The sequence below is a fragment of the Aythya fuligula genome, chromosome 5 (genome assembly GCF_009819795.1).
Source record: "Aythya fuligula isolate bAytFul2 chromosome 5, bAytFul2.pri, whole genome shotgun sequence".
In the NCBI taxonomy this organism is placed as follows: domain Eukaryota; kingdom Metazoa; phylum Chordata; class Aves; order Anseriformes; family Anatidae; genus Aythya; species Aythya fuligula.
The window spans coordinates 28,521,369-28,535,392 of NC_045563.1; the positions used below are offsets into that span (position 1 = coordinate 28,521,369).

General features: G+C 34.1%; 1 protein-coding gene across 1 annotated transcript in view; it reads right to left on the reverse strand.

Annotated features, from left to right (window-relative positions):
* CEP128 (centrosomal protein 128) overlaps positions 1-14,024 on the reverse strand; it is a 111,707-nt gene that overhangs the window by 83,283 nt on the left and 14,400 nt on the right. The window contains exons 8-10 of the mRNA XM_032189461.1: positions 9,852-9,968; positions 2,396-2,482; positions 887-961 (exon numbers count right to left, since the gene is read on the reverse strand). Coding sequence (XP_032045352.1) covers positions 887-961; positions 2,396-2,482; positions 9,852-9,968 — 279 coding nt within the window. The remainder of the gene's footprint in view (positions 1-886; positions 962-2,395; positions 2,483-9,851; positions 9,969-14,024) is intronic.

Consider the following 14,024-nt stretch of genomic DNA (forward strand, 5'->3'; position numbering starts at 1 on the left):
TACTTTATGTAAATTCTGCTCATTAAATATACATTATTGATATTCTCAAGAAACATACAGGGGGTTACATATTTATTTTTTATTATATATAGCCTAATGCTTGCAACAATGACATTGCATATGGGAAAATAAAGGAAACAGACATGATTTAGCATGAATTGAAGGAAAATAACTCGTATTACCCATATGTGTTACAGTATGTATGTCATGCACAATGAGTTAAATTCAAAACAGTAATATAGCCATCTCAATTTTTTTCTAAATGCACAAGTGAAACAACTATTTCTAACAGATAAGTACACAAATTGTTCCTTCCCTACCTATCTCAATACATGTATTCTTCTTCAGCTCCTCTGAAAGAAGGATGGGCTAGAGACATTTAGGAAAAAGGACATTTTTCTAATGCTATAATCCAGGTTCCTTCATCTTCTAAATTCAGTCATATGTACATTAGTAGGTATTGTTTAGAATACATTTTTGATTGCTTTCCCAATGTTTGTCTCCCCCTCATATGCACACAATACATCTATGTCACTGGTTTATCTGAAGTTATGCAATTTGTATAATAATAATTACTAATACAGAAGTTGTTTTTAAGCATACTCTGAAGGGTAGTTACAAATAATGTGTTTATGTATGTAAGAAGTACCATAACTGCTACTACTGTTCTTATTATTAATACATGAACATATATGCAAGAAGGTTTGGAAAAGAGAAAAAGTATCAAGAGCAATCAGTCTCAGTCTCTTTTAGACTCAAATCTTTTTCTCTGTATCTCCTTCCCAAAGCAATGTTATCAGAATATGAGAAAGGAAGATTAATCAAAAAGACTACGACATAGCCAAATACAAAAGCTTTAGGATTTCCACCACCCCAAAGCAGTTACCTGATGCAAAAGAGCTTCTCTACTGCCTTCTGAATGATTCAACTTTTTCCGGGACTGCTCCAATTCTTGCTCAAGCTTTCATTACAGAAAAATTATGAAGAAAATTGAAGTATGCATCAATAGAAAAAAATATACTTTACCTAATTACTTCTGGTGCAAATTAATCAGTGTAAGCAGCTATTTAAATTAAGATATAATATTCACCATATTTCAATTTGTCCAAAACTCTAAAGGAAGCTTTCACTTGTACTGAATCTCTGCTATATTTATTTAAATTAGACGATGAAAATTTAACTTAGTCTATAATTTTTATATACTTTTCTATAACACGTGAAGTGGTGTATATATTCAAAATAAAACAAAAAAGCATGAAAGCAACTTTTTACTAGGTTAAATAAAATAAACTTTTAAAAATTGTTCCAGGGTTTGTGCCATGCATTCAAATTCAGATAAAAATTGAGAATGAGTTCACATTTGAAGCCTTTGTTATACAGTTCATTCATAAAAATGTTAAAGTTGACACTTATTGATACAAGTGGTAAGTAGTAAATTGTTTCTCCATGTTGTGCAAAAAGATATTACAATTATTCTGGAAACAAGACGACTGAAAAATTGACGTGTCAGGACTTCCAGACAATTAGAATTTTCCCCAAAATATACTATCAAGGGAATTTAAAAGCATGTAAACAGAAGTAGTCAAACTGATTACCATTTCCAAAAACAAAAAAAGTTATGAAATATTTTGTGAGTTCTGCCACGAATAGCTCAAAGATTGCAAAGATGCACATAGAAATAAAAATAGTTTTGAAAGCGGAAATTGTTATTGCAGAGATAACATCCTTTTTGTGATTACTAAGAGGCTGGCAAACAGGCAAAATAAATAGGACTAGAAGTAATGGAATGAAGAGGGTAACAATACATAGATTGTTTAGAATAATAGCTTTAGCATAGACTTTGGAAGTATTGACAAAAAGGTTAAGCTAAGTGGACAAAAAAGCCAGCAAAAGTGCAACATTGCACTAGCAATCTGCAGGGACAGAAATATAATGAATTTTGTTTCCTACAAACAGGATGAAAGCAATATGTCAACAGATAGGTCAGTAAAAAGAGCGCTTAATATTCACCAGGTTTCAAAATAATTAAACACGCATTAACTGCTGGGACGAAGAAAAGCTGTACCTTTGAGCTGCCATAAATACATGACAGCAGACTGCATCTATTTGTCTTTTCAACAACAAATCAAAAAAGAAATCAAGGATAATCTACAAGTTATAAATTTATTTATCTGGCAGGATGGAGTACTTTTTAGAAAAAACACAATGTAACTAAAAAGCTTTGTAGGAAAGACAAGTTCAATATAGTTGCATTCACTGTGTAACTGATACAACAAAAACGACCAAGTCATCTTAAAGATGAAAGAAAGTTTTATCCTGCTGCTTTCTCTGAAAGAGGAAGCATATACTACAACATATAACATAGATTTACATAAAAAATAAAATTAAGACTTACTCGGTTCTTTTCACTTTCATATTTCTCGAGTTTACTTTTCATGAGCTCTTCTGTTTCAGCTGCTTTAGCATCTCGTTTCTTTAGAGCCTTTAAAGTGAAAAATATAATGTGAACTTCATTACGGAAGTTACAGAAGTCTTCCTTATAAGCATGTTAAAAGAAAAGAATCTACTCACATGTATAAGAAGAGATCTACACAAGTGCTTTCTGACTTTGTCTAATATTTCTAGGTGAAGCCAATGTACATTGTTATGAAAAGATAAATATAAGTCCATGCATAAACACACCCATGCACAGAACTGGGCCAAATACAAAGTCAAAATTAGCATTAACATCCTTCCGATGTATAGATTCACAGATGCTCAAGACTGACCCTAAACATTGTGAGATGAAGGACTGAGAAGCTGAAGAGAATCCCTACAGATAAACTGTGAACATCTCAGATAAGGAGAATATATTCTCTAACATAAAATATGCAGTCACATGTAATACAACATACTGCAGTAAGGAAAACACTACTATAAAGTTGTGTTAGAAGCCAAAAAAAGGAAGTTAATTTTATCTGAATCTTGACAAATGCTTAGATGTGCATTGTTAAGACAGGATTAACTGAAACATTCCTGATCTAAAGCTACTGCCACTGTCATGCCTTACTTCAAAAATAAATAAATAAACCAACCAACCACAGGGACTTTTCCTGTCTCTTTCTGACTAAAGAGTCTAAAACTAGCTACATACATTTTCTAAAGCATCTTATAAAAATAAAGTTGCCTTGAAGACCAATTTTGAAACCTCTTCCTTCTTTAAACCAACATTTTTGCTGAGCATATACCATAACTTGAAAAGGAACGCAGCAGATATCAAAGATATTAATGACACATGAGACTTGCAACCTAAATAACCCAAGCTTGAGCATCCCAAGCCATAACGATGCCATTGGCTTATCATAAATACCAGGTAGAAACACAAGATGACATCACTAGCTATGCTGACATAATTTGCTCTGAATTTGAGAAATTGTGTCACACATTTCTTTGCTGTCAACATCACCAAGCAGTTTTCACACTAGCATTTCATTCACACTTTCATTAGAGATCTTCAGACCTTTGATTTTCATCCAGTATCACATAGCATAAGTACACCTGGCCTTTCCACCATTACTTGCTAAAACTGCAACCAAACAACAAAAACACATAACATAGCCTGTCCAGAACAAAATGCCTTTTTTCCAGTCTGTTCTTTCTGAGCAGCATTTTATTTTCATTTTATAGGAGTATATCCTTAAACAGATATCTCTGAAACTCTTCCCTGTCATTAGTACAGTATCATTCAATTTTTTAACATTTTCTCTTCACTGAAAACTGAGGAAGGTTTTCACTTGATCAAAAATTCAGCTGTAGAAGTTTTGCTTTTATAAGTAGCTTTGTGGAGAAAAATAAATGGATGTCTATACAGCCTTATATCCTCATCTCATAAAACATAAGGGTTTCAGTATATTTTGGCTTCCTCTCCTGCCTGAACAGTTTATACTAGAAACTGAGATTGTGGAAGCTATTTATTATAACTATGCCACTGAAAATATTATGCTACATAAAGAATTAGGCTTTTGTCTTACTGATTCATAATCAGATACTGCAAGACTGTAACATATTTAAGGTATTTCTCTAACTACTCAGTACAGATTCAAAATCTATCTTATCAGTTAACCTATATAACTCAACACTGCACACAAACTGGATGCACCCATTTCACTCAAAAAGACTCTATGAAGAACCCGCCCCCCCCCCCCCAAAAAAAAAGCTAAACTATAGGGGTAAAAAACAAATAAACAAACCCAAGATCAACACTTCAGCTAATGTCATTACTGCACACAAAATCATTGTTTTAAGTAACTAGAGGTACTAGTTCGGTCTACTAGGGATGTATATATACTCTAACTGCAATTCAGCTTCATTTTTCAGCAGAATTAGAAGCTTTGTTATAAAAAGTCAACTGTATGCCAACCTTATTTTTGGTACTGAATTAGTAATTAATTGTAAAATATACATATATATATATTATCATATGCAGATTTTGTTATGGAAGTCAGCATAAAGAAATTTAAATTCAGTTTAATGAAAATTAAGCTTTAACTGAGTTGGAATTAGAAACACTAGGAAAACTTTCAAAGATGTCCCTACTGAAGGCAAAAAGTTTGTCTCACTACCAGCAGTACATCCAAATTCATTGAATAAACCACAGAAATCAATGTCATTTCAACTTACCAGGATCACTGAATGATATTTAGACTATTAAGTATAAATAACATCAAATAAAAAGGCAGTCTTTCATATCACAGACACTAAGCAAATGACATTCACTTCTATTTTCTGTATATAGTTCTAAAAGCCCATAACAATTTCATTAATAAAACAGCTCATATATATCAGTTAAAATACTATAAAAAGAATGTGGTTTTACAATAACATTAAATATATCAAACATGTACTGCTTCAGCTGTGAAATACAAGTTTTTCCACTAGGTGCTAGATAGGCCATCAGTTAAGCAATCAATATGTCATTAAGAAAAAAATATTTGGTCATCTGGAACTAGACAAGCAGTAGATCTTAATAATGGTTGAGAAATTACATAGGTAAAAGTTTAATTTTGCCCTCCTTGTTGTGTTCCCTTTTAAATAATTATTAACTGGCTTTTGTCACTCTTCTTTTTCTCCATTAAAGATTTGTCTGTGAAAGGATTCTATTGGGAAAGGAAGGGTAAAATAAAAATAAAAATAAAAATGCCACGTAAAGAGTCAACTGATTTTATTTCATTTGTTATTTCCATAGTTTGGGGGAGTCAAAGGGTCAAAAATGGGAACTAGGAACTGCTGTACTCAGCATCCCATTCCAATACACTCCTGCGTGATGGCTTCCAAAAAGCAGGCAGGCATGGCTCAGGGGACCTCTACCTGGAAACACTGAAGCACCAAAGAATGGAAACTGGTCTACAGTCCCCTAGATTCTCCCATCAAGATCCTCTTCTTGAAGACACTAATATCCAGGCTGCCTAGCAGATGGCTGACAAGGAGTTTGTGTAACTTGGTGAGGCCCTGGAGGCAGCAGGCAGGTTGGAGGCCACAAGAAAGCAGAGAACATGCACATAGAGACATCTTCATTGTGTGATTTCAGGATGGGCCAGCTAGATGTTCTACGTCCTGCTCAGACAGTTAGAAACAGACTATTATCTCTGACAGGCTAGACAAACTTATGATTTGACCCAGGGGAGCAATTCTTAAGGTGTTTTTACAGACTTTACTAGCACAAAATAGAATCAGAATATCAATATACATGGTGTACCCCAGCTCAATTTACCTCATCCATACATCAAACTTCCTAATTTTAATAAGAAAATCATTTATTCCCTATTGTGTAGAACTTTTCCTCTTATATACGGAGAAAACTGTGCAGAAGCCTCTGTAACAAAAGTTCTCAATCATTTGCAACATACAGAAATAACTTTTACTGATATTTGAGCCTACTAACTTCTTAGCTTTTTGTTGTTCACATAAAAATAGATTTGAAGGTAGTGCACAGACCACAAATTGAAATCTTTTTCAAAGTGAGACTGATCATTGAAAATGATTGATACTAACTGAAATATGCAAAAAGATCAACCTTGAGCCATGTTTTAAAATAAAACAAAAATGTACCTCATCCTAATCTGATTTTTTTCTCTAACCTGCCACATTAGCAGTCCATGTTACTGCTTCCTTAAATGCACTGCATTTAAAGACAGACTGCCTAGATAATTCAGTGACATATGTATGAAACCTGCTTGTGTTCTAATGCAGAGATGCAAGCCAGACAAACTACAATTAAAACAAAACCCACTAGCCATAGTTGGCATAACACAGAGTCAAGGGGCAAGTATCAATGATGCATTAAAACATCCAGATGTCTCAGAGCACAGATCAAGTTTATGTTTGTCTAAAAGGATCACAGAGAAGGTCATGCAAAAAGAGAATTTTTCAATAACATTTTTGACCAGTCTACCCCACCCTCTGTTTAAAGTTTGCCAGCATCTTGCACTTCACAGTAAGTACGTGCAGTGAGAGGCAAAGAGATCTAAGTATCCAGTTGCACTAGGAAATGAATAAGTTATTAGCTTAAGACATACTCATAGTCACTGCCTTAATACAGCCAGTGTGTTCAAAAATGTTTTATAAATATGATACTGTTCTGCTAAAGTGAGCAAAGCACGAACACTACCTCATTTTACCAAAATCCAGAAAGCCGAGCATAGGAATTATTGAAGCCATCCAGAACACTCTTTGCATATAAAAGCTGTTTAAAGGCTACTTTTTTAAGAATTATATTTGTTTTAGAAAATGGAACCATATATGCAAACAAACAGTACAAAGTGGATGGTATCTTTATATTCAAAACAAAGCACTGAAGAATCTCAAAGTAATCTTAATTTAGACAACAAATGTACTTTGTTAAAGTGATCCATATATACATCTCAGTGGTACTGACAAGATGAACATATTTGTTCTCCTTTCAAAACAGAAGAGTTTCTATCAGGGAAACATAGAAGAAAGTTAAGATGCATGACTTGCACTAATTTAAGATTTTCTTTATAAATAGCATTTAAGCACACCTAGAATACACATCAACTCAAGATAAAAAATTTGTATCCACCTACACACAGCACATATTGAATGCAGATTCAAAAAAACACAGATTTAGATACTAAAAATGCAAAAATTATATGCCAAGCTTTCTTTATAGTCAGTTTATAACCAGATATCATCTTGGTTAATGATCAGACCATGATGATGATGATAATGAAATAAAATTTAAAAGTTTGCACATCAAGAGAAAAGCAAAGACAAATCAGACAAAGAGAAAAAGAAACACATGTATCATCACGTTCAGTTAGATCCTGAGAATATATAATTAAATAACTGAGATTTAGGAAGATGACTCTTAAGGTGGTAAAATACTGACAAGTAGTGGTCAGTTATGGACACTGCACTTTCCCTAGAGATAAGGACTCTTAAGTCTCACAAGATTTCTTAATTAAAACAACTGCTGATCAAATCCAAAACTTAAATTTGATTTCGTTGGGTTTGAAATGTAATAACAGGAAAGCTAATGAAAAAAATGTTTCATTAAATAGCCACAAATGCTTTAAATAGCATTTCTTTGTAAATTATCCAGGCCATATTGAATGACAGGATTTCAGAACTCAGTCCAAACCCCATCCTCCTTCCAGTAATGTTACTTGGGAAGAATCTTGGAGAAATAAAAAAGGACAGAAAGAGACTTTAATAGAGCATTAAATCCATGCAATGGTCACCACAAGACTGAGGCCACTGACAGAGTTAACAGTCCATCTAACTCGTAATTCAAAGTACAAAGGGCAAGAAAAAGAATAACAAAGTAAAAACCTCCTTTTTACAATGATGTAGAGACATGCTTCACACAAATAACTTCAGTAAAATATTTAGCTATTTGCTTTATTCTCACTAGGGTATATGCAAAAGTACACACAACAATGCGAGTTCAATCCTATTAAACTGTTTCTAACAATACAGTGATTAACAACATTCAGTTCTCAAGCAACTGCTCACACATTTACATGGCTGAATACATGCACCATTATGAGTGGGGACCAAAAACATTCCAAGACCACCACTATCCAGGTTAGTGTTATTATCGAAGATGAACACCATTAAAAATGTTAGGACAATGAAATCTAAATTGTTACCACCATCTCCAAGCCTTCTTCCAGTGGACCAGAACAGATCTTTACAGTTTACTGGCTTGGGTTCCATGTTTTATCCCTAAATGCATTCATGTTTCATTAGTGAAGAACATTCCTCACTTATTTGGAAAGCACCTTGGCTGCTTGGTTCTAATACTCCTGATAATTCAGGCCAAATGGAAGGCAGAAGAGGCACAGCTGCTCAAAAGGTCAAGCTGCAGAAGAAGCTAGGGAGCAAGCCTCTCCCTGTGTGGATTGTGTTCGTTAAGAATATTTTCACCTACAATGTCCCCCTAGGAAACTGAGTGAGTACAGAGTCATATTAATGTAAAAAAAAAATAAAAATAAAAAAAAAAAAAGTGAAGAGATCTACATTTTTAAGTAGCTGGTCCTCGATATTCTGTACATCCCATGAGAGGTCAAAGGAATGCACTAATGAGACTTGCAAACTTGAGAAGAGCATCTGCAATAGCTGAGTTTCAAAGAAGTATCAAATGACAAATGTCACAATAAAAGAGAAAATCAGCAACATCTATTGTGTTAAGTTGCTGTTCTTAATGTACAATGAAGTCTAACAAATGCACAGTGTAAAGCAGTCAAGAAATAAGTAAACTTCTACACTGGATTCTCTGAGAATCTCTGGTCTTGAAACTTGTCTATCAAGCAATCTTTATGGCAAATGCTACTGTTAAGTAATGGGTAATAAGTAAGAAAAAGGTAAAATGACAACATATATTACACACAAAAATCTAACATTTCTTACAAGGAATTTTTGTTGTTGTTGCTGAATAGTTACCTTGTAAGCTGGCAGCTTTGCAAAGACTGCCTATTTAAATATAGGATATATAAAAATTGTGAGAAATAGCGTAAACTGAGAAGATCTCTAATGGTAAATTTAATATTTCTATAATACAGAGAAATAGACAAACACCTTAGCACAATACATCAAACAATTACACTGATGCAAGCAATGAACAAATTCGCAAAAAGTCAGCTAGTATTCAACTTAAAAAATACATTGTTGACAACCTTATAAAACTATTCATAAATGTTAAATGCTTCATAGTAACAAGTTATATTATTCATTCTATTTAGTTTGCCATACTGAATCTATTCATCTGTATCACTGCACTCAAAGAAAAAAATTAAATAGTCCAAAAATACAGCTCAAGAACTCAAATTCTTAGCCTGTTCTGTTGCTACCGTTTTTTCCTCTGCTTGTTTTAAATTCAAGATTAGACCAGTTCTAAACCTTTTGTCTCCTTAGAAACTCTCATATTCCTATTTCTTGTATAATTTACTTTCAATAACAAAAGTAAATTTCTTAACAAAACTCTCACACAAATATCTCTTGGGATGCTAGTACACAGAGGCAACATATACAGAATTCCTATTATTTTGTTCTCAAAAAGAGTGTTTTCCAAAAGGTAAGGCCTAACATGGTCTAATTTGCTTTTCTTTCAAATAATGTTTGTGCCAGTTACCAAAAAGGTCTAAATCAGTATCATGATTGAGAGCAGCACCACAAATAACAGAGACTACTTGTTATTATCTGGTCATCAAATCAAGAGGAAGTGGGTTGGATACAGTTAAAAGAACCTGCCAAAAATATGAGCACTTTTGCCAGTTTGACAGGTACAGGGTCACAAACACAGCAAGATCCTAATTTAATTATACATATACAGGAAGTTTTCATTTGCATACCTCTTGTAATTGAATAGACATCTGTCCCAGTTGGTCCTGGCGCCTTTCTACAAGCTGTCTTTCAGCATGCATTTCTTGTTCTATCTCCTGTAGTCTTCTTTCTACCCGGGCTGACACCTTCAAAAGGAAAAACAACCTGCAGGAAGTTAGGGCGCATTTTTACCACATACTGAGAAATTTATTTTACCACATACTGAGAAATTGAGAAAATATTAAAAAGTATGGGACAGAAAGAAAGAAAAACAAAACAACTTGTATTTTGTGAAGATTTAGAATGGTATAGAAAATAACCAGATTTATAACACTGAGTACTCAAGCAAGGAAATGGCCTGCTATTTTGTTAGCAATATCTTCCTTTACATCTATGATATTTTTCTTTACAGTGGTGGTTCTGATCAAGTGCTAAATATATCAAGTTTGGTACAGGCTAAGCTGAGGCTGCAATATAAAAATCTTGGCTTCTCTGCCACTGGTCTGGTTAATCTCTGGAGAGCCACTTCCTTCACATCTCCTGTCTATTAAAACAGACCACCATTCGCCTCCTTCATACGCAGAAATCCATGACTGACAAGTATGAGAATGACTGTAATAGCACAAAATATTTACATCAATAAGACTTTTCCCCAATATTTTTTCAAATCGTATTCAAACTAATATAAGTAACACCAGTCAATTGTTAAAGCAATCTGGATTACAGGTACAATAATTCAACTTTAAACTACACCCAGAACTACTTTATTTTTGCATTTCTAGCTACTAGCAGAGAGCACCCTCTTGTGGGCAGCAAATTAAATTTACATCGTTGAAGTTACAGACCAGCAAGGAAAATACTTATGTATTAGTATCCTCCCTACTTCAAAACTAACAGCTTTAAGGAGTCACTAGAAAGCAGTATTACCAAATTACTAAACGGTATCTAGATAAAACAAAGATTTAAAAGACTTGTGCAACTACAAGTTTCTGATGTATGTGGAGGGGAGCAAGTTCTCATATCTACTTTCACCAATAAGCATGCTTTTACTAGGATATATGCATGTGTATGGATATAGAATTTTAACAGGAACAACACAGTTGTGTAGCAACAGATACATAATTATGGACACATTCATACTTCATGAGTACCATAAAACATTAGGTTTAAAAGAATGAAACAGTCATTTTGTCTTTATAACAAAAAGTGGTGCGTTGAAAAGGTTCCTTGTTTGCACAGCCAGGTGAGTAGTCAGCTCACAACTTGGAATTTTCTATTTTCTCTTAAAACCATCATGAGATGTTAAAAAATGTACTTCATCAAATCATGTTCTTTCATGTAAGTTATGAACGCTCTGCAGCCATAATTAGAGTAATTACTGTAAACTAATGCATAAAAATAATGATCATGTCACAACACATGCATTTCTATTGTGAAAACTACTACTTATTGTTACTTCTAATAATTCACAAAATACAGCTAACAATGATTCTATCTAACAGTAACAAAAAATAACACTATCATTAAACTTGTTGCATCTCCGCAGAAAATTAGGGAATGACAGTCACAGTTGTCATTTGTGTACTTTAAATACACCTGAAATAAAGTTTTAAAAAAATCTGAAATGAAGTATTAGGCTATTTAGTATTTAAAAAATACATATGTTGGTAGCATAAGGAATTAAAGGTAGTGGGGAAGTCAGCGTTATGGAAAGAAAGCAACGTGGCATTTAGGAGGGCTAGTATGGTGATGAAGCTTAACATGGGAAAAACATAGGAGTTCTTGTACAAGGATTTACATAGCTAGGATACAACATAAGTTTTTGTAGGGTTGCACAAGTAGTCAGGGAGGAGACTAGGCAAAGAAGGCAGAGAGCACAGAAGTCCACAGCAGATCAGGTTTATTATGTTGTATCTTGTAATAGTGCAAAAGAACCAAGTACTATCATTAGCAACTTCCTCTGCATTCTCTGTGACAGCTGCTATGTCACATTCATGTCCTAGCCATGCTTAGTAATAAGACTTTCTGGAAAGCAGTAAATTTACGTTTTCTGTTTTGGAAAATTTAGCACCACCACAATACCACAAACTGGGTCACATATCACCATATTTTCCAAACTAATTATCATTTACACTATGGAACAGCTGAAGTCCAAGCACAGGTCCCTCCAGATCCAACACCAATCTTTTTATGTGTTTCTACACTGGAACTTTCCAGAAGCCTCTCTGGTAAAAATGGATGCAAAACAAGGAACAGATTCTGCCTCCCATCCTCTCCACAGGTGTTTTCTTTTCTGAACGTTGTTTCTCATTTAATCATATTTTCTCCTAGTGACACTATGGCATTAAACAGGGTTTATCAGTGTGTGTAACTTTGGAACCTCTTCATCAAACTATTTTTAACCTACCTTACTCCATTTTTATATTTAGCTGATGAAGTTTATCTAACCTTTCCACTTCTATCATTTGGCTATAACTTCTGGAAGGACTTCCTTTTACCTTGTATAGTCCCATCAGGTATCTTTTGATCACCTTCAGATCTCCTAAGGCATTAAAGTCCTTACTGTAGTGTATTCCAATTTCTTCTACATTGTCTTGAACTATTTTACCTTCCTCATTGCCCGACATTATTCAAATAAGCTTCCTCATTTTTGTGCAACTCCCTTTTAGAAATCAGATGTTATTGTAAAAAGCTTACTTTTTTTTTTTTTTTTTTTTTTTTTTTGCTATGGTAGAGGTGCCAAGCTTATGTTTGTTGTTTTGGTGATTGTTACAAAGCGAGTCTTTCATAGATTAAAAGCCACACACAGGACGTGGTTTATAACAAATAACTGCTTTTCTTCTGGAATAGTTTGTGTTTATTTGCTCTACAAAGTAGTTAATATGCTACCTAAAAATGTAGTTCCCCCAACATGACAGTTACCCATCTACAGGTTTAGACATTATCTTCCATGAGAACTGTGTTTCCTGATTTTGTAGCTTCTCTGATCTTCCTTGGATTGTCACAGAACCTGTGACATGCAACAAGAGCGATAACAACAAAAGAAATATTAGAAGCAGTAGGCAAGTAAGCAGTAAGTTGTATATGAAGAAGAGACTAAAATTCACTTCTCTTCCTCTATCCTAAATGACCCTTATTCAGGACAACATTCCTACCTGAACAGTACACATCTTGTCCCCAGATTAAAAGCCGTAGTGCAGACAAGTGATTCACTGAAGTACAGTAACAAGGAACATGGAGGTTCTACATAATGACATGAAATGCTAAAACTAAATTATTGCATTCAGTGCATATTAGAACATGATTGAAGGATGTATTTTCAGCAACACAGCCTACCTGAACAATAATCATGACACTAGGAGCTCTATCTCTGTGTTAGGTTTTCAAGTAGCAGCAAAATCTATGAAAATGGATTAGGCTACCAAAAAAGTTCTCCTATCACCAATTAAGCAAAAAGAAAAGAATGTCCTGTTTAAAACCAGGATAACATTTAAGTCGTAGCTAAATTTAATTCTGTAGAAGATGCTGGATGCCTAATTTACAAAAAGCAGTATCCTACTTCTTGAATTTCTCCCCCGTTTTTCAGCTTTCCACTGTTATTTCTGGTGCAGAAGTCCTACTGGCTGAAATCTATTTCAACAGACCTTTGTTGCTTTTGTTATTATCTATTTTATTGTCAATGCAGACTTGAAGCAGAAGTCATAAAAAACACAGAAATGACAAAGTCCTTTGACAGATTTCACTCTGAATATTGAGTTAAACATTCCCCTCATGGCAAACACTAATGCATGAAATGCATTTTACAACAGTCACCTTTGCAAGGCCAAAAATCTCTACATCAGGTCCTCTGAGGGACAGTTACTTATCTAAAAGTAACTGTGTCTCTCTGGGACGTCTTAACCACATGAACTCCATGTGAGATTTGTTTTACTTGACATCTGTCTTTTTCCACAGACATAACCTACACTAACCTTCCAACAGCACCATCTCAACTATGCATCTACTTACTTTGAACAACTCTGTGCTTTGCAGCAGTTGCTTTCTATGTTATTTGGGATGAGCCTTTATATGAGGAGATGGCAACAAAAAAAAGAGGGATACTTTATATAAACAACGTAAATAAACATTTTTTCAGTTGTTTATAGGTCTTTATGGACATCCTCTATAGCTGTTTGAACTAATGTATAGTTCAAACATACAAA